Below are 22,099 nucleotides of genomic sequence, written 5' to 3' on the forward strand. Positions count from 1 at the left end.
TGGCAGGGAAGCTACAACAGCAGAAACTTATAGGACTGGTCATAAGTTCATTTCCCCCTCCCCTCACCAATCATATTTACTTAGTTTTCTCTTTCCTACAGTATGCAAGGAGAGTGCAAAATATCCTTCTTGATGAATTTAGATCTTACTGAGTTGACACTGGGAAAATCTTTGGAGCTTACTAGTTCACAGTTCTTTGTAGTGCCACTCCACACAGAGAACAATTATTTCCAAATTTATGGGGAGGTCGGGTCACTACTGGCTCTATGCTGCATGTGACCAAAGTTGTACTTAGCCTTCAAGTAGCTTGTGTGTGATTTAGGCCAGAGTTGATATGTTTTTAGTTTTCTCTGTATTTTTGAACTCATTTGTATAATAGGCTTCCTGTCTTTACTTCTTATTTTTTAAATTGCATTCACATTTTCTCTCTCAAGATTCCCTTTTTATGAAGCCCAGGGAGCCAGACTATTCCCTAATAAATTTATAGGCAGGAATCTTGCAATACTTCCTCTTATTATATTATTTATGGACTCCATTGCTTCATTAGAAGCACAAAGTATACAGGTTTTCTAATTAGCCAAAAATTGTAGTTTCTGTAGAAATGAGGAACAAATCCTTTTTTAAACAGAGATTAGCAAGACTTTCAGTCCATTTTGCTATATAATTTCTTTATACTCTTTTTAAAAAATAGCAGTTCAGGCATAATAAACAATAATAAATATGGTTTGGTCTCCTTAGTATAACATTAGTCCATTGTTGTATTAGTGCTATTTTCCGGAAGATATTAGAAGGAAGACATTCAGTTCTCAAATGGATTGTTAAACATGCAAATTTAAGAATATGAAGTTCTCCAGCATGTAGAGGAATGTAGACTCCACGAATGGGTTGATTTAGTCTTCTAGCCCCATCAGACCAAACAATCAAAGTTGCCACGCCTCTGCAGGGTCTGACCATGCCCCAGTTTCGTTTGGTCTCAGCCCTGAAGAGACGTGAGAATTTGGTTCCCAATTTAGATTCAGAAAGGTAGTTATTGCCATTCGTGGATTCTATATCCTTTTTTTCCTTCTTTGGGGGGGGGGATTGGTTCAGCTCTGAGCTCAATGCTGCACCATTTCTTCTCTCTTAATCAATTCCCTTCGTGAGTTTTCTCAGAGGCAGACAGCTGATCGTAGATTGCTGCCTCCTCATTACAATCTACCTCCCCCACCCCCTCCCAGGATCTTTGCTGTGAATACAAAGTTTTAAACTACTAATTTTCGGCTGAAAACTGAAATCACCTTCCTAGGTTCATTACCATTTCAAACAACCTGCGGGTGCCATTTTGAGCCTCTAGAAGGCTCGATCCTCACACTACTCAAGTACTTCCTTGTTACTGTTGATTGTCAGCTGTAAATTACCCAAAAAAAACCGCAGGTGAACTGTTTGACTAAAAGAGCTTATTACCAGATTACTTGCAGTAGAGGATCTTTTCTCTCAATTTAAAGAGAGAAATTGACTGCTTTGTCCTAATTACAGCCTTTTCAGTCACAAAGTAACTTACTTATTCGATGATTCTCCCTAAGTGGGGGGGGGAATAGGAGTTCTAATTACATTCCTTTAGATCTTCATTACCTCGTGCTTCAGCTGCTTAATAGGCACCATCTCAGGTTACCTAGTGGACATAGGGAAAATACCTTGAGTCTCTCACTCCATTTTATCTGGTAATATTCCAGACTGTGTGACTTACCAGTACCTTTTAAATATCCAGTGCCAACAGATTGGATTGCTGCTTGCCTTGCCTGTTTTCCGCGGTCTGCATAATGGTCGGCACTTACTGTCCTAGCCATCACTAAGTGACACACGAGGGTCAAAAATAAATAAATAAATAAATAAATAAATAAAAATAAAACAGAATTAAAATAAACAAGATATATATCTATATTCATATATAGACTTATCTTTAATTGATATTTGATACTTTTTCGGCCAAATTGTCTCTATTACAGTGGGCCTGAAAAATTGAATGGGGAGGACAGCCCCTGAGCGTAGTGCGGCTTATATCGCGTAGTGACTCCGTGCTTAACGGCGGGCCGGACCTCACAGACCCTCGTGCAGGCCTGTACCACCCAGGTGGGCCGTGGTGAAAACCTGTCTTTTCTTCTATTGCAGTACAGGCCAGATCCAGGGATCTCCTGGTGAACACCTGTTGTTTATTTCCTATTGTTTATTTCAATATGGCGGATAACACCGTTTCACAGGCTTCCACCTCCAATGGAAATATAAAATGCAAGCCATCCAGTCTGGATACACCTGCAAAGGCCAAGGTCAAACGGACCTCTAAGGCCGATGACAAGCAAGCAGATAGCAGACATAGGGCGCTGGAGCGACAATTCTCCAAAGCCCAGCGGCAGACAGGAGAGACGCAGCTTATCCCCTCACTTCCTCTTGCATCCACATCAGGGGAGCATCGACCTTCCCCTTTTACACGGGCTTGGTCTCCCGAGCAGACCCTGGACCAGGGTTCTTTGCTGGGATATGAATGGGACCATCTGTCCCTCTTTGACCGAGAATTGAGATTACAGGTCCAAGATTCAATTCCAGCTGCTGAGCCAGGACCTTCCTCAGTGTCTTGTGGGTCTCAGGGGGAGGTTACTACAGTCGTCCCTCCCCCAATCCCGTCAGCATCTTTCATGCCAACGGCGGCAGGTCTTCAGGGCCCCGAACATCCTTCATTTACTGTCCAGTTCCAAGCCATGATCTCACAGGCGGTGGCTCAGGCAATGGCAGCTTCAGGGAGGGCCATTCCGGTCCAAGGACCGTCAAACCCCCCTATGCCCACAGAAACTATGCATCCCAGGGAGTATGTGATCTCAGATCACTGTTCTCCACCTCAATCTGAAGGAAGCGAGATATCGGATTTTTCCGCTCAGATTCCGGAAGAAGGCATGTGGTCAGACGGGGAAGACACTCCTATGATAGGAGTGGAATCCAAATTCCTTCTATTCTCTTTTACAAAAAGCCTATGTCACCGGAAAAATTGAACCCGTGAAACCACAGATGACCGATCAGGACTCTGGACAGAGTTCTGATCCACTGTTTCTGGAACCGGTCAAGAAGAATCTACGGATACCTTGCCCCCCTATGTTTCTCAAATCCATTCAGGATCAGTGGGGATCTCCTGGAAGTTTCTCTGCTCTTGGGGGATTAGATCGTAAGCTCTTAGATACGGTCCCTTCCCTCAACGATGTCCTCGAAGTTCCGAGTGTAGACGAGGCTCTTGCCCCCATACTGTCAGACACCAAAATCCCAGGAGATATGCCGGAGGCCCTTAAGGCTGAGGACAAGAAGTCTGAGATTTCCCTCAAAAGGACCCATCAGGCATCGGCTTGGGCTATAAGAGCCTCAACATCTAACTCCTTTTTCACCAGAATTGCATTAATCTGGCTCAGGGAATTACAGGCCAGATTATCCCCAGACGAAGTAAGGGTTCACCAGGATGTCATTAAACTAAGGGCTGCACTGTAATACATGGCGGATGTGTCTCTGCAGTCAGCCAAATATTTGGTTCGGGCCATAGCTTCCAATGTGGCGGCATGCCGGTTGTTCTGGCTAAAAAATTGGAAGGCCGATACCAGGCACAAATGGAGAGTAGCTGCGGCACCATATCAAAAGGGTCGCCTTTTTGGAGAGGCTCTCCTTACCTAACTGAAAACAAAGAAAAGTTGAAAGTACTAGCTCATGTTGTCAAAAAACGGGCAGACGTTTTTCTCCATACAACTGGCGTCCGGCGTTCAAGTCTGGCTCAGACCGAACTACATGGAGCGGGTATCGGCCCTTTCAAGCAGGGCCGGACCGCTCATCGGACCGGTCCAGCTATAGAGACAAGCCAAAGTCACAATTCCAGGCTAAGCAGCCCTTTCGCGGCAGAGGAGCTCGTGCTTTCCGAAAGTCAAAGTGATTTGAGGTGGATTCCTCCCATTGGTGGAAGACTGGCACTATATTTCCACAAATGGGAAAGTACCACCACAGACAATTGGGTTCTAACCACTATCAGAGACGTACTGTCTCTGGAGTTCCTCACACTCCCCCTCAGCGCTTCATCTCCTGCCCCCTGTCCAGAAATCCCGTGAAACAAGGTCTCATGGAGGAGGCCATTTGTCATCTGTTAAGCATAGAGGCAATAGAGCGGGTACCCCCAGATCAATGGGGACTGGGTTCCTACTCCATCCTGTTCGTGGTACCAAAAGCCTCAGGAGGATGGAGGGCGATCCTAGACCTCAAGGCTCTAAATCAGTACCTAATTTACCAAAAATTCAAGATGCAAACTCTTCATTCTATTCTGGGCAGTATTTGGCCGGGGGATTTTCTTACATCCATAGATCTGACAGAAGCTTACGTTCCCATACATCCAAATCACAGGCGTTTCCTCAGATTCAGGTATTCCAACCATCACTATCAGTACAGGGCCCTGCCATTCGGCCTATCGTCAGCTCCAAGGGTTTTCACCAAAATCCTGGCAGTTCTCGCCGCACAGCTCAGATTGGTACCAGTCCGCGTTCAGTGCTACTTGGATGATATCCTAATCCAGTCGTCCTCAGCACTGAACGCCCGATCAGACGTGGCACTGACGATCAAGACACTCCAGGATCATGGATTTATGATCAACTTCCCAAAGAGCCATCTGATCCCAACAAACTGTTTGCTCCACCTAGGCGCAATAATAGACACCAGCCAGTGCCGAGTTTTCCTGTCTCAGGAGCGTCAGCTCAGCATACGTACAATGGTCACCAGGGTGCGCAAGGAGAAACGTGTAACCCTGCTCCATAGGGATGCAGCATGTTTTCCACAGAGGGTGCGAGTCCCACCACAGACACTCACGTCCCTCATCTGGTGGTTGTCCCCAGCACTGTCCAAAGGATCCCTGTTCAGAGAACCAACCACAGACGCCAGTCTGTTTGGATGGGGGGCATATCTGCAATCCCAATTCATCCAGGGACGGTGGTCTCAATGGGATCTCAAGAAAAATATCAATTGGTTAGAGCTCAGAGCCATATGCCTAGCACTTCGCCATTTCCACAAGAAGTTGGCGGGCCGCCACATGCTGGTTCTGACAGACAATGTGGCAGCAAAGGCCCATGTCAACAGGCAGGGCGGCACTCAATCGTGGATTCTAATGTCCGAGGCCCAGTGTCTGGGGTCATGGGTGGAACAGAATCTGTTGTCCCCAAAGGTGGAACACATTTCAGGGGTGGAAAACGACCAGGCAGATTTTCTGAGTCGATCTATGATAGATGATTCAGAGTGGCGTCTACATCCCTGTCGCTTTCGGGAGATAACTTACCGTTTCGGTCGGCCCAAAGTCGACCTGTTTGCATCCCCGAAGAACACCCAGCTTCCCCGGTTTCTATCTCGGTACCCATCCCACGGTTCGGAAGGAGCAGACGCCCTCCGCAGCCCTTGGCCGGCGGGCCTTCTATATGCATTTCCACCCCTTCCCTTGATCCCGGCTGTCATCAGGAAGCTGTTACAGAAACTGGCGGAGCTAATCCTTGTGGCCCCATATTGGCCGAGGCGTCCATAGTTCGCGGATCTCGTGAACCTCGCCGTAGCCCCCCCTTAGCAAATCCCTCCAGAGAGGATAATTCTAACGCAGGGGGCCATATGCCATCCGGACCCACAGTGGCTACAACTAGCCGTCTGGCATCTGAGCGCCAGTTCCTGATGTGCGGATCTTACTCTTCAAGGGTGATAGCTATGATCCAAGCTTCCAGACGGCTGGCGACGAACCGAATCTATGATGCCACTTGGAAGAACTTCTGTGACTGGTGTACCTGTAAGGGTTTGTCTATCTCTTCTGTCACTATTCCAGTGATTCTTGAATACCTCATGGATGGAGTGGATAAGGGCTTAGCGCCCAACACCTTGCATAGACAGGTGGCCATACTTTCCATGGTGTTCACCTGTGCCAATGCCACTCCATTGTCCCATCATCCCAGGGTCCGATCCTTTATGAAAGGAGTCTCCAACACCAGACCTCCGGTAGTACACGAGGTAGGTCCCTCGTGCCTGCAGAACATGAGGAAACTACCTCGTGTTCTGCAGGCACTCACTAGGTCTCCCTTTGAACCTATAAGGTCTTGTCCTCTTCACATTTTGTCCCACAAGGTGGCTTTCCTAGTAGCCATCATGTTGGCGAGACCCGTGTCAGAGCTGGCTGCTCTTTCAGTTAGGGAAGATCTGTGTACCTTCTATCAGGACAGAGTGGTGCTGAGGTTAGATCCCTCATTCATTCCCAAGGTGAATACACTGTTCCACCGGGCTCAGGACATTGTACTACAAAACTTTTGTCCCAATCCTTCTCACACACTAGAAAAGCAGTGGCATTACCTAGATGTACGTAGGGCATTACGTCATTATATTAAGAGGACAACATCCTTTCGCAAATCAGAGGCATTGTTTGTCTTTTTCCACTCAACTTCCAAGGGACAGAAGGTTTCCTCCTCTACTATAGCCAGGTGGATCAAGGCCTGTATCGCTCAATCTTACCAGGCTTCCTCTTTACCTGTCCCAAGCCGCCTGACAGCGCACTCTACTCGTAGCGCTTCCACATTGGCGGCGTGACAGACTCAGGCATCCAAAGAGGACATCTGTAAGGCGGCTACGTAGTTGTCTCCTTCACCATTCACTCACCACTACAAACTCGACAAGTTTGCTTCCACGGAGGCTGTTTTTGGCTGTCGGATTTTACAACAAGTGGTCCATTTCAGCACCGACACTTAACCAACTGCTTCCCACCCGTGGGATCATAAGGGCTTTGGTATGTCCCATTCGTGGAGTCTACATTCCTCTACATGCTGGAGAAGGGGCGTTGTCTTACCTGGAACGCCTTTTCTCAGCATGAGGAATGTAGACTCTACCCCCTCCCTGATCATTACTAGCAGTTAGGTTAGTGTCAGCAGTTCGGAGCCATCACGTCACACAATCATTCGCTTCGCCCTTTCGAAACTGGGGCATGGTCAGACCCTGCAGAGGCGTGGCAACTTTGATTGTTTGGTCTGATTGGGCTAGAAGACTAAATCAACCCATGCGTGGAGTCTACATTCCTCATGCTGAGAAAAGGCATTCAGGTAAGACAACGCCCCTTCTCTAGTAAGAAGGCTGTTAACTTTCTGTATATCTATATTTGATGAAGTAAATAATATTTCATGCTGAGATGAAGGCTTTCTAATTTAACTTATGTCTTTGTTGTTGCTATTTTAATAACTAACATAATAATGCTGGATTATATTTTAATCTAGAAGGGTCTACTCAGAGATACTTTCTAAAGTCAAATATATTTCATTTAATGAGGCAATCTCCATGTTGATTAGAACTTTTTTCATGTGTTAAACATTTGAAATACATCTACAAATAGTATAGAAGTAATGAATTCATTACTTACATGACTCTGAATATCAAGTACATTTCATGTTTATTTTCTTAGAAGGGACTGGTTTATATAGAGCATATGAGGGATTATAGTATACCTAAGTTGTAAAAATATGTGCAAATGATTATAATGAAGGTGAGTAGACTTACTAGAAAGAAGTATAATGCTCTACCTCTCCATGGCAGGATTTGGCATTTTTGTGATTAGGTTTTATCCAGGAATCTTTTTACCCAAGTGATTCCTGGAGGAGAGATGGAACATCTTCCAGCAACTCAATTTAGGATCATGTGGAAGAGAGATGTGACAATTCTTTGATAACCCCACTCAAGACTAAAACTCAGACTAGTAATTTTTTGCAAACTGGTAAACTTTGCAGGTTCATTTACAAGGATACTGTAATGAATTTATTTTTCTGATTTATTGCCAAATATGTATAATTTTAACAGGTATCACATAACAACTCTTTTTGAAAATGATCGCCACTTTTCTCATCTTTCAACTCTGGAACGGGAAATGGCATTTCGAACTGAAATGGTTAGAACATAATTTTAATTGATATTATTACTTTTAGACATATTAATTCTAAAATAAGGATATCAAATAATACATTTTTTAATTTTTAAATGCAAATTACCATGTATTCTTGAATCAAAAAGGTACTGTAGTTGTTTAGATGATTTAGAAATATTTTTGTTCTTAATATTTTAATATTTATGTGGTATTTGCAGTTTCACCGATTACTTGTCACAGTTTCTTTTACTGATGTTGAAAAATTTTCAAATACATGCAGCTTCTTTAGATTATCTCTTTACTAAACTAATTTGCCCTCTAGAGACATTGGAGTTGGGCAGCCTATAAATTACATAAGTAAATTGTTTCAATAAATATGGTGTAGTGTTTAAGGCATCAGGCTACCATATAGGAGCCTGTAAATTCTAGTACTGCCTTAGGCACAAAGCCAGTTTGGTGATCTTGGACCAATCATTTTCTCTGCCGTAGGAAGGAGGCAATAGGAAACCACTTCTGAAAAACTTTGCCAAGAAAAGTGCAGGGGTTTATTAAGGCAGTCTTTGAGAATTAGACATAATTGGATAGAAGAAAAATATAGCTATAAGACAGAGGTCTCCAATTTTTCTGGCACCAGGGATTGTTTCTTGGAAATGCAATCTTTCCATGAACTGGGGATAGGGGATGGTTTCACATGCAACCTAGACCCTGACGTGCACAGATGAAACTTCGTTCACTCATTCACACTTGTATGTCCTAGTTGGGGATCCCTACTATAAGAGATATTTATCTTTTCAGTAAAATATATTTTAAATAATTTTAGTTATGCTTGGAATAAAATGTATGGAATTTAAATTAGTAATGGCTAAATGTAGATTCAGTTGTTATTTTTTAATTTATTCTATGTTAATGATTTGGACTGCTTGGAGGATTAAGAAGAATTTAGAACCTCATAATAGTAGTACAAGCCAGTTAGGAATATATTGATTGATTGATTATTTATATTCATATCCTGCCTTTCTTCTATAATTTCAAATACAGGTAGTCCTCAACTTACGATAACAATTGAGCCCAAATTTTCTATTGCTAAATGACACAGTTGTGTTTTGCCCCAGTTTATGATCTTTGTTGCTATAGTTGTTAAGTGAATCACTGTGTTGTTCAGTTAGTAACGGGCTCTTAAGTGAATCTGGCTTCCCCATTGATTTTGCTTATTAGAAGGTCACAAAATCTGATCTCATGACTGTGGGACACTGCAACCATCATAAATAGAGTCAGTTGCCAAGCATCTTAATTTTGATCATGTGACTATGGGATGCTGTAGTAGTTGTAAGTGTGAAAAATGGTCATAAGTCACTTTTTTCACAGCCATTGTAATTTCATATGGTCACCAAATGAATTGTTGTAAGTTGGGTACTATCTGTAGTTTATGTAGCACTTTTTCTTACTTATTTATATCCCATGTTTATTATGTTTATAAATAATATAAGTTGGTGAAAATATCTAATACTCCTTCTTCCTCCTATTTTATCCAAAATAACATCAAAGTCTCCCAACTGACTTTCATACCTAAAGCTGGACTAGAATAAACAGTCTTCTGTTGCCTTAACCACTAAAACAAATTTTGCTATATTTTCTATAATAATACCTGATGACTGGTGTCAGTGACTGAGTATATACTTGTACTTGAATTTTGCCAGATGTAGTTCAACACCTTAATTAAGCAAGTGTTGATACATTATAGATAACTTGCAATATTTGTTTTAATCTTGTTTTATTCTAATTCTGATCTAGAAATGATAAAGTTAATTTCATTGATATTATTGTATTTATTGCTATAGCAAATTATATAAATTCAAATACACAAATATGAAGCAAATTATACATTTAAATATTAAATATAAATATTTAAATATTGTTATTTAAATATATTCACTTTAGGGTCTCTATTATTCCTACTTCAAGACTATAGTTGAAGCACCATCATTTTACAGTGGAGTTTGGATGATTATGAATGATAATCTAACTGAATATCCTCTTGTAATAAACACACTGAAAAGATTTAATCTCTATCCAGAGGTAAGCCAGATGATGATGATGATGATGATGCAGTGAAAAAGATGAAACTTTGGATCATCTTATCAGTGGCTGTAGCAAAATTTCTCAGACTAATTATCTACAACATCATGATTGAGTTGCTAAAATCATACATTGGAAGCTTTACCAGACGTTTGGGTTCAAATGCAGCAAAAATTAGTGGGAACACCAAATTGATAAACTTCTTGAAAATAGAATAGAATAGAATAGAATAGAATAGAATAGAATAGAATAGAATAGAATAGAATAGAATAGAATAGAATAGAGCTGGAAGGGACCTTGGAGATCTTCTAGTCCAGCCCCCTGCTCAAGCAGGAGAACCTATACCATCTCAGACAAGTGACTGTCTAGCTTCTTAAAAATCTCCAGTGATGGAGCACCCACAATTTCTGGAGGCAAACTGTTCCACTGGTTAATTGTCCTCACTGTCAGGAAGTTTCTCCTTAATTCCAGGTTGTTTCTCTCTCATCAGTTTCCAATTATTTTTTCTTGTCCTGCCCTCTGATGCTTTGGAAAATAACATGATCCCCTCTTCTTTGTGGCAGCCCCTCAAATTCTGGAACTCTGCTATCATGTCTCCCTTATTTCTTCTTTTCTTTAGACTAGCCAAACCCAAGTCCTGCAGCCATTCTTCGTATTTTTTGTCTCCAGGCCTTTGATCTCTTAGATGCTCTTCTCTGAATTTTTTCCAATCTCTCAACATCTTTTTTGTGATATGGTGACCAAAATTGGCTGCAATATTCCAGGTGTGGTCTTACTAAGGTTTTATAAAGCTGCACTAATACTTTGTGTGATCTTGATTCTATGCCTCTGTTTATACAACCCAGGATTGTATTAGCTTTTTTTGGCTGCTGCTGTATACTGCTGGCACATAGTCAAGTGATTGTCCACTAGGACTCCAAGGTCCCTCTCATCGTTGCTGTTTTTAAGCCAGGTCTTGCCTAATCTGTACTTGTACTTTTGATTTTTCCTGCCTAAATGTAAAACTTCGCTTTTCTCCACATTGAAACTCATTTTGTTGGATAGGACCCATTGTTCAAGTTTGTTAAGATCTTTTTGGATCCTGAGTTTGTTTTCTGGTGTGTTAGATACTCCTGCCAGTTTAGTGTCATCTGCAAATTTGATGAGTTCTCCTTCAATTCTCTCATCTAAGTCATTTATGAAGATATTGAAAAGTACTGGGCCTAAGATGGAACCTTGTGGTACCCCATTGCTTACTTCTCTCCATGTGGATGTAGTGCCATTGAGGACTATTTGTTGAGTATTGTTTGCCAGCCAGCTACACATCCATCTGGTGGTGATGTTGTGTATTCCACCTTTTTCTAGCTTACCAAGCAGTAGATTGTGGTCTACTTTATCAAATCCCTTATTGAAATCTAAGTATACTATGTCTACTATAGTCACTTTATCAAAAAATGAAATAAGATTGGTTTGGCATGATCTATTTTTAAGAAATTCGTGCTGGCTACTAGTTATAACTTTGTTTGCTTCTAGTTCTTCGCAGATCTGTTTTTTGATTATCTTTTTTAGGATCTTTCCAGGTATTGATGTTAAATTGATTGGTCTATAATTTCCTGGGTCCGTTTTTTCCCTTTCTTGAAGATAGGAATCACATCAGCCCTTTTCCAATCCTCAGGTATTTCTCCTGGGCTCCAGGATTTTTGAAAGATATGGTGCAATGTTTCTGAGATAATATCTGCCAGCTCCTTCAGAATTCTGGGATGTAATCTGTTGGGTCCTGATGATTTATATTCATCAAGGTTGGATAGGTATTCTCTTACCATTTTGCTGCTTATTTTAATTTTTGTTTCTAGTTTGTCTTTTGCAGTGGGTTTTTTTTTTGGTATGTTGGGATGTAGTTTCTTTTTGTGTGAAGATTGATACAAAGAATGAATTAAGCAACCCTGCTTTCTCCCTGTTGCCTGTTATTTCCTTGCCATCCTCTCTCTTTAGTGGACCTACAGTTTCCTTGATTTTTTTCTTATTGTTAATATGTTGGAAGAAACTTTTTTTATTATCCTTGATTTTTTTGCAAGTCAATGAGCAAGTCAAGATCCTGTGAGACTTCTGGATTTAAACAGACACATCTGACGCACAACACGAATGACATCACTATTGTGGAAAAGAAAAAAAGTCTGGCTTATTGATATTGCAATACCAGGTGATGCACAAATTGAAGAGAAGTTGCTAGAAAAAATAACAAAATATTGTGATTTACAAATTGAAGTTGAACGATGTGGAGGAAGAAATCAATGGTTATACCAATAGTAACAGGAGCCCTTGGAGCAATAGCCAAAGGGCTCCTAGATGCATGGAAATTTTGAACTTATTAGACCTGAATATCCTGACTTTGCAAAAACCCACCATACTTGGAACTGCCAATATACTCAGATGCTGCCTTAATAGCTTTTAGGATTTGATTAGGACTTGAACTGTTAAGTTTTTACCAGTTTCACATTGTCAATCGAATTGAAGATTAAATCAATAACAACAGCAACAACAACAATTGAATTATGCTTACTGCTGAAATGCACTGAGGAGTTTAGCAGAGACATTGGCATGCAATTTGGCATTGATAAATATGCAATAATTGTTAAGGCAGGAAAAATTGTTGAAGATAATGGATTCTATCTTGATAATGAAGAGTTGATAAAAGCAATAACATTAGAAGAAGGGTACTTTTGGAAGCTTCTGACCTGCTGCACAAACAAGTTAAGGAAGCTATTTCAACAGCGTACATAAAGCGAGTCCGGAAAATCTTGAGATCAAAGCTGAGTGGAGGAAATATAATAAAGGCAGTTAACATCTGGGCAGTGCCTGTAATATAATACTTGATTGGATTCAGCTAGAACTTGATAACTTCGATCAAAAAACAAGAAAATTAATGACTATGAACCATGCCCTGCATCCAAAAAGTTATATTGATCTATTACATTTGCCAAGATCTCAGGTGGCAGAGGACTCTTAAAGGTGAGACAAACTATGGAAGAGGAAAAACACGGCTTAAATGACTATATAAAAAAAAGCAAAAGAGCCGCTGCTGAAGTAGGTGAACAAGGGAAACCTCTTGAAGACAAATTGAAAGCAGAATATTGAAAGTAAACAATTGAGCATTGAGTTTCTAACTGGAAAAAGAAGCCTATGTACAGTCAGAACCTGAAGGGCATTGAAAGAAAGGTAGATATGAAGCTAACATGGAACTGTTTGAGATATGGGTACTGAAGAAAGAAACTGAAGGATTCAATTGGCTGCCCAAGAACAAGCCTTGCAGACCAATTCCATGAAAACAGAAACAACAGCATATCAACATGACACCAACAACAGCAAATGTTGCTTATGCAATGAGAAAGATGAAATAGAGGATCACCTTATCAGTGGCTATAGTAATATTTCACAGATTTATTATTTGCAGTGCCATGATGGAGTTGCCAAAATTATACATTGGAAGCTTTGCCAGAAATGCAGCAAAATTTACTGGGAACACCAAATTGACAAAGTTCTTGAAAATGAGCAAGTCAAGATCCTGTGGGACTTTCAGATCTAAACAGACAGACCTCTGGCCCACAACACACCTGACATCACTATTGTGGAAAAGAAAAAAGTCTAGTTCATTAATATTGCAATACTAAGTGATGCATGAATTGAAGAAAAATAGCTAGAAAAAAATAATAAAATATTGTGATTTGCAAATTGAAGTTGAGTGATTGTAAAGAGAGAAATCAATGGTTGTACCAATAGTAATAGGAGTCCTTGGAGCAATACCCAAAGGGCTGCCTAGATACATGGAAACTTTGAACTTATCAGACCTGAATATCCTGATTTTGCAAAAAACCACCCTATTGAGAATGCCTATATACTCATACGCTACTTTAACAGCTCTTAGGTCTTTGGTTAGGACTTGAATTGTTTTTAGCACTCCCAGACCGTGAACCAAATTAAAGATTAACCATAATAATAATAGCAATAAAACAATCTAATTTCAACATAGAATTACAGGTAGTTTTAAAAAAAAGTATATTTTGTCAGTATCTTGGACTTTTAAATTGGAAGTGAATATGCAGATAATCCTCAACGTACAACCATTTGTTTAGTGACTGTTCAAAATTACGATGGCACTGCAAAAAAAATGACTTTTGACTATTGCAACATTCCCACAGGCATGTGATCAAAATTTGGGCACTTGGCAATTAGCATGTATTTATGATGATTGTAGTGTCCCAGGGTCATTTGATTGCCATTTGTGATCTTCCTACATGGGTTCAGACAACCAGAGTCTATGAGTGAAGCTAAACTTGTTTAACAACAGCAAATCGCCTTGTTTAGCAGCAGAATTCTTATCTTAAAAATCTTAATTTGATCAATTTTACTTTGGTCACAAGTCTAAGACTACCTGTATTATAAACATAAAATCTCGGCTTCACATGATGAATCTACAGAAAAGAAAAAGAAATTCTGTGAAAAATACCTATTAATAAAATTTCAGTCTTGGTATAAATTCATGCTTCCTTGGTATAAATGTTCCTTGTCTTCAGAACATTTATTGTGCTATCTAGTTTATGGTTAAACCTTGAAAGTTTGCAAGTGTGTGTTTATGTTTTTAATAGCATGCTTGTATGTCAGTTTCCATTTTATAAAAAATATACTAAAACTTAAAATGAAGTTTCAGAGAAAGAAAAAGGATCTTAAAACAGTCAGATACTGATGAATAGCCATAGATGAATTTCTTTCAACTGCTGAGATAAACAATTTTCTTTTGAAATTATAATCCTATTTTCTGCACAGGTTGTATTAGCCAGCTGGTACCGCATATATACAGGGATAATGAATTCTTTTGGCATTCAGACACAAAAGTGTTGGACTGTGAATAGAGGGGAAGGTCTGAGTCCTGTTGAAAGTTGTGAAGGCAAGTGTTCCTTATTTATTCATTATGAACATTGCACAAAATGGAGTGTGAAATAATATAAAAATTCCTTTTTGAAAGGTTACTAAGAATTAGAATTTGTGGTTATCCATGTTCTAATTAAATATTTAATTAATTATTTGAATAATTTGTGCATATTGCAGAAATCTTAATGTGAGAATCTTATTTTCAGAAAAGGATAATACTTAATAGTAGCTTGTTAAAAGAAAATAAAGAAATTGACAGATATAGGTATATAAATAATTTAGAAACCTGAAATTATAAAAACACAACATGTATGAAAGTGAAATAAATATATTTGATTCCAAACAGCATTACCCTAATACTTGGGTCAATGGGCAGCCCTCCGTAGGTCTAGCTAGGCTGTTTCCTATTTGACCTTTCATTTTTTTAAAAAGTATAGTATTCTAATTTTAAATAAAATTAAATGGAAGCAAAATACTTGTCATCCAACATTATTTTTGTTTATAAGAATGTCTTGGTGTTCCGTAAGTTTTCATTGCAAATAGAAATTATGGATAGTCATGTTAGAAAATGTAAGTACTTCTAAGGGAGATAATCAGAAAAACTCAGAGCTGAGGACTAGATTAGAAAATTAAGAGAAAAAAATCAGAAAACAGCAATGGCAAACCATTTCCATATTGTCAAGAATAATGTGCGTATCCATTAATTCAGCATAAATTCAGCTCAAAAAAGGTTGCCTTTAAACTAACATTAGTAGATTATATCCAGCACCATCTTGGAGATGAAATGATAGATATGGGATTGTAATCCAAGTTCTTCTTTCATGTAATTGCAATTTAGGTGCTTGACAACTTTCTAGTACTTACAATTGTTGCAGTGCCTTCTGATCACGTAATCATGATTTACACCTTTCCACTTGGCTTCTGACAAGCAAAGTGAATTGGGGAATTGACTTTGTCATTTAATAACCATGGTGATTTGCTTAATGGACATAGTGATTTACTTAACAACCATGGTAAAAATGGTAGTTAAATCCTGTCCAGAAACATGACTTGCTTTCTGGCCAGATTACTTAGTAACCGAAATTCCATCCCAATTGTGGCCATAAGTCAATGAGTACCTGTAGATATAGAGAACTATGTTAAGAAGTGGCAGTGCAAAAAATAAATTAACCAAAAATAAATAATAAACCCACAACTGTTTTTGTTTATAGGCTGCATAATATTTTTATTGGGAAAAGTAACTATTTTAGGTACCTGGGAAATGTATTCCCTGCCTCAGGTAGAAAGAGGGATCAAATAGATAATGCAATACTGATATTATGGACAAGGCTGTAGTTATTTTAATATGACCTAAGCCACCTTTAAGAAGCTGAATGTGTGCTTGTTATCATTGAACATTACCTTATAACTGCATTTTGAAATGGAGCTCTGGGAGGAGGATGGTGCAATTATTCCTTTCTATAAATAGTGCAGTCTAAATTCATGAAGAATTTCAGATCCTCAAACATGTTCTTCCTCCTTACAGATGAAAGTGGTTTAGCATTGTGCTGAAACCCATAGGTGTACAGCTGGAGGTATCAAACCTCCTGTCCCAAAAACTGTCAGCATCTTCACAACTTGACCACATTTTCTGCCTTGAGTTAATGATGTGATAGTTACCACTGTGATCATGATCTCCCATCCTCTAATAAAGCACGTACCATCTATTTTTTACTTTAGAACAGGGATCTTCAAACTTGGCCCTTTTATGACTTGTGGACTTCAACTCCTAGAATTCCTCAGCCAGCGTGCCTGGCTGAAGAATTCTGGGAGTTGAAGTCCACAAGTCATAAAAGGGCCAAGTTTGAAGACCCCTGCTTTAGAAGCTTACAAAAATACTTATAATGTTCCAGGCAGACCACAAGATGGTGCTGTTCTGCTAACAATGAACTTGAGTCGGCTTCCAAATTATTGTATAGATCACAAAAAAATTAATAAAGAAAAAAAATTGTGGGTGTAGCCTGAAATGAAAAAAGTCTAGGATTTTACAGAATGAGAACAAGAATCAGAAAAGGTTGATTAAAAACACACACACACAAACAAAATCAATATTGTAATCTAATGCAGTTTCCTGGCTAAACTTTTACTTATCCCCATAAAGATAAGTTTTTTTTCTGAAGGAAAAGTGATTATTTAGTCTTTCTGTAGGTTCCTGAAAACTCCATGCTTCACCTAGACACTTTTTAGAGGATGATACATTCCTTTTATCCCAGCCCTAGTTCATAGGGTTTTTTTTCTTAATTATCTCTTCAAAATTTCTACAGTTTTTTATGAGGTGCTGAAATAGCCAAATATATTTTCAGTGTTCTCAATGTTTTCTTATTTATTTATATTTTACTATAGAAGAATCTGTCCTATCAATTAGTTAATCCCTCATGTTCCACTTGAAGTGACATTTCCTCCCTTATTTGTCATATTGAAGCTTTTCGAACATCATCTTCCTCTAAAGAGAGACATTTGTTTCCCCTTATTTTCTGTCATCATTATATAGAATTACTCATAGTCCTTGACTTACAGCCATTCATTTAATGACTGTTTGAAGTTACAATGGCATTTTTAAAAAATGACTTACAATTCTCCCTGTGACATATAGGTGTCACAGCCCTCCCAAATTTGGTCAAATTTGGAAATTTGGCAATCAGCTTTTATTTATGACGATTGCAACACCTCAGTTCACTTAACAACTGTCTTGCTTAGTAACAGAAATTGTAGCCTCAGTTATGGTGAGGATTACCTGTATAATTAACATTGAATACTTTCATATATAAGAAAGCTGTTCCAAGATAAGAGAAATGCTGGGGAAAATGCATTGGCAGAAGAAAGACACTAACACAATTGTAATAAAGGATGAGTAGGCTACATTTTAATTTAAACATAATGACCAAAACAAAAGGAAGGATAAGGAAGGCACTGCAATAATCAATAGTGGGTGGGCACATGGGACAAAATAGAAGTGGAAAGAAAGAGACAACAAAAAATAGTCTTCTACTCAATGAATACAGTCTACAACTCATCTGACTAAAATCTAGAAAACTAAGAGGCTCAAGATTTTGGTGTGGTGAGATCATAATGCACTCAGATTTGATGGAGTCCACAAGCTGTACATGTTTTGTGCATGGAACAATGCACATTTTTCACTTCACACCTTTGTTAAGTTGTTTCATGAAGTTGCCTTGAAGCTTATTAAATAGATAAGTTAAATAATGCAAACTTAAGCACAAACAGAATTTAGTTATATAATATATTAATATATGCAGAATTTTTGCACAATTGAACAATTAAAAATCAAAACATAAAGTATTTATCTGCATGTGAATTGCTATTTGATAGGATTAGGAGATCCTGCTTCTTTTTATGTGGCTATGATATTTCTTCTAAATGGATTGATGGTGTCAATTTTCTTCCTATATGGCACGTATCTAAGGTAAGATAACATAAAAAAAAGATTTGTTTGCTAAGTGGATAATTATAATTATTCTGCATTTTGTTAAATATGCATTAAATGTAAAAACTTTACATTATTTCAGAATGCCACAGTTCTTCAATTTAATTTGTGCGGGACAGTTTGATGTCAGAGAATTATGGGGCTACGAAGTATGTTTTCACATACATATTGATTCATCCAGGAATCTCCAGCTGATAGGCTAAGGCAGAATACTTGTTTTTAACATTTTTTATATCTGTCTTTTTACTTCCAATGATTACAATGAGAAGAAAATGTATAATACCAATTCCAGTTAGTGAGAGACATGATCTAGATCAGTGTTTCTCAACCTTGACAATTTTAAGGTATGTGGACTTCAACTCCCAGAATTCCACAGCCAGCATTGCTGGCTGTGGAATTCTGGGAGTTGAAGTCCACATGCCTTAAAATTGTCAAGATTGAGAAACACTGATCTAGAGCCATTCAGAAAAATGAATAAGAAAACTAGGCGGTAGAATTTACACTCTGGCCCTTGACATGCTTATTGTAATATCTTCCTTCAGCTATATTTTTCTGTCTTCAGAGTTATTTGCTTTTATGCCTATCCCCACAGTCCTTGCTCCTTCCACCCATAAAGGCATACTTTTGTCTTGTTAAAGTTGGCTATTACATAGGAGACTGTGGTTGTGAGGTTAGGGCTGTACAATGATCGGCATGCATTTCTGCTGATGTAGCGTGACCTCTTTGTTTTTTCTCATCACACATAAGTGACATATATTACAATTTTTTTCTGCAGAATGTTGCCAACTTCCCAGAATATAGTTGTACAATACAGGTGAAAGTGAGAGGAAGATTTCATTCAGTGGCAGATACTTTCTACAGTAGAATGATAGTTCTCCATGTAACTAAAAAATTAGTAAAAGAGCAAAATGTTTATACTTTTTAACATGATACAATAATATTTGCTTACTAGCTTTTTACTTTTTATTATTTGGTTTGACTCAGACTTTTCACATTACTATTCTTTTCATCATAATTATTTCATTAAATGTCAGTATAATTAAGCTCTAAGATTTTTACCCAAATTTCTGTCCTTTTTTTAATCAGGTTAAAAATACATGTTTTTATTTACGCCAGAGTGCATTTTTACTGCTTAGTATTTAATAAATATATAAAAGCAGTTTTACATACAGCAATACAGCCCTTGACTTACAACGTTAGAGCATCAGAGTTAACAGTGTTGTTAACGAAGGGACTTAGAGTTGGTCCCAAAGTTAGGATGGTTGCAGTGGCCCCATGGTCACATGATCAGAACTCAGGCATTTGGTGACCCATCTGCATATTTGTCTGCAACTCCGAACTATTTCTGTTTCTAGGCCCTTTTGACCCCCTAGCCTCCATTGTTTCTGATGCCCTAGCTGATTTTCATTGTCTTACATCCACTACTGATCAAGCATACCCAGCTTGGTCCTTTGTAAGACAGAAGCTGACTAATGAGGCTTTCTTCCCAATGTTGGCAAGGCAGTTTCCTTGTGAGACCTGGGGAATAGGGCCTCACATGCTTAGCAGCTGCCTTGTAAAGGGTGAGTATACTTCATCAACAGTGGGAGCAAGAAGATGGTGAAAAACTGTTGGGTTGGTGGAGTATAGGACAACCGGAGCCACAGGGTGACAAGGGCAAATGCAACTGAAATTGGGACTGGGATCACTGAGGTTTCCTAGGGCTCTGTAGTTTTGTGTCACTCTATTGGGGCTGGAATTCAGAAGCTTTGCACTATACTGATGAGGCTTCCTGAGATTAAGAAAAGGTTGGACAACTATGTGTCTGAAATGGTATATGGTTTACTGCCTAAGCAGGGGTTGGACTAGAAGATCTCCAGGGTCTCTTCTAACTCTGTCATTTTATTCTATTCTAACTGAGCAATCTATTTTGGGTTGAAATATAATGTTTAAAGCTTGAAAGTACAACAGTAAAATGTTTTAATTTAGATTAAATTGTAATGTAATATATAGATAGTCCTCAACATGCGACAGGTCACCTAATGACTGTTTGAAATTATGACGGATCCTCCCTCAAAAAGCTACTTATGATCCATTTTTGAAATTATGATGATTGTCCCTCTTCTGCAGTCACATTATCTCATTATCGGCGCTCGGCACCTGGTTCAGTTTTATGGTCATTTGCAATGTTCCGAAGTCATATGACTGATTTTGCCACTGTTTTACAGGTTTCTGGGTTTTACTTCTGTTTTCCAATAAAAATGCTTAGTGGGAAAAAATTATTCATTTAATGACCACTGCGTTCACTTAATGACCATAATGTTTGCTTAACAATCACTATAAAAATGTAAAAATTTAGGTCCAGTCACATAGTGCCTCAACTTACAATCGCAACAACTTACAACTGTAATTCTGGGCTCACAATTCTAAGTTAAGGGTATATTTAGTTTTATTTGCATAAAATTTAATAGAATATGCCTTATATTTTATAGATAATTGTATTTTCTATGTGTTTTAAAATGTGCTAAATAACCGGTAGATTGATATTTATACTATGTTAAAGTTTATATATGTCTAAAGTCACAGAGGTAGTCAGGATAAAATTACCGTGAGGACATGTTTTTTTATCAAAGATAAGCATTAGAATCAATAATGAAAAATGTTTAGGTTTCTAGAGTCATAAATTCATTTTGCTTCTGAATTATAGGTCAAATGGTTGCGCTAAGTGAAGCTAAAATTTAACACTATAGAAAGAAAATCCAAATATCTATCCTTTTCTTAAAAATGATTCATAATTCTAAATGCCGACTGTATACTATTTCTTATAATGTATTTAATGACACTTTTCATTGTGCTCTAATGCAGAAAAATACATCTAAGTATTTTTTTTCTGGGTGGAGGTGGTAAATGGTAACACAATCTTCTAAGTATATGTGTAAAAATATTTCAAATCTGTGCAGATTCTCAGCTGTTAAATGAAGCATTCATTAAGCAACCCAAAGGTGTTTTCCAAAAGGCAACTTGTTTTTTCTTTGAAAATGTTTTGCTTCTAATCCAAGAAGCTTCTTCAGTTCTTTAGAATTATGACCTGGATGATTGAGAATCTTCATAGATATTTATTGTGAGATGCCCAAGTAACTGATTTGCTTAATGACCACAATCTCAGCATTCCTAGTTGCGATTATTAAGAATAGCAGATTGTTAAGTCAGTAGCCACTCGAATCCAAGCCATTCTGGACTTGGTCCCTCCCAGCTTTGAGCCTCAGTAAGGGAAGGCTGTCTCCAACTCATCCTCCCCTACCTTTCTTCCTCCAGTATCTGATTTTTGGCCACCCTGCTGCCACCCACCTTTTGAAGCAACAGCCTCCCAACCCAATTCCAGCTATCCCACTTGCCGTTGCCACCTTGCATTCTGCTTTCCCTGCTGATCTTGAGCATTTTCTTACTCCTGCTTCTGACCAAGCATGCCGAGTCTGGCTCTTCACTATCAGAGATACTGGCTGGATAGTCCATGGCAAAAGCTAAGTGGGATTTTAACCCAGCATGGGGCATTTGGATTTAGCTTGGTTACAGTTGTTCCATGCTACAACAGCCCTGGGCTAAAATACATCATGGCTTTTGCTATGGACTTTTCCAACCAGTGTTTATGATAGCAGAAGGGCAATTTTGCAGAGAAAATCTCATAGGCAGCCCTCCTCCTCTCAAAGAGGCTACTGAAAAAGATCCATCCCAAAATG

The 22,099-nt window shown here is 38.7% G+C and overlaps 1 protein-coding gene across 7 annotated transcripts in view; it reads left to right on the top strand.

The window, feature by feature from the left end:
- DPY19L1 (dpy-19 like C-mannosyltransferase 1) overlaps positions 1-22,099 on the top strand; it is an 81,965-nt gene that overhangs the window by 6,988 nt on the left and 52,878 nt on the right. For 3 of the 7 annotated variants that reach the window (XM_039336796.1, XM_039336798.1, XM_039336803.1), the window contains exons 4-7: positions 7,855-7,942; positions 9,857-9,994; positions 14,795-14,915; positions 18,269-18,362. The exons of 1 other annotated variant lie outside the window; for it this stretch is intronic. In XM_039336796.1, coding sequence (XP_039192730.1) covers positions 7,855-7,942; positions 9,857-9,994; positions 14,795-14,915; positions 18,269-18,362 — 441 coding nt within the window. The remainder of the gene's footprint in view (positions 1-7,854; positions 7,943-9,856; positions 9,995-14,794; positions 14,916-18,268; positions 18,363-22,099) is intronic. 3 more of the 7 variants (XM_039336797.1, XM_039336800.1, XM_039336801.1) reach the window with 3 other exon arrangements.

The sequence above is a fragment of the Crotalus tigris genome, unplaced genomic scaffold (assembly GCF_016545835.1).
Source record: "Crotalus tigris isolate CLP2741 ecotype Arizona unplaced genomic scaffold, ASM1654583v1 scf7180000017666.379230911805:20528666, whole genome shotgun sequence".
NCBI lineage: Eukaryota > Metazoa > Chordata > Lepidosauria > Squamata > Viperidae > Crotalus > Crotalus tigris.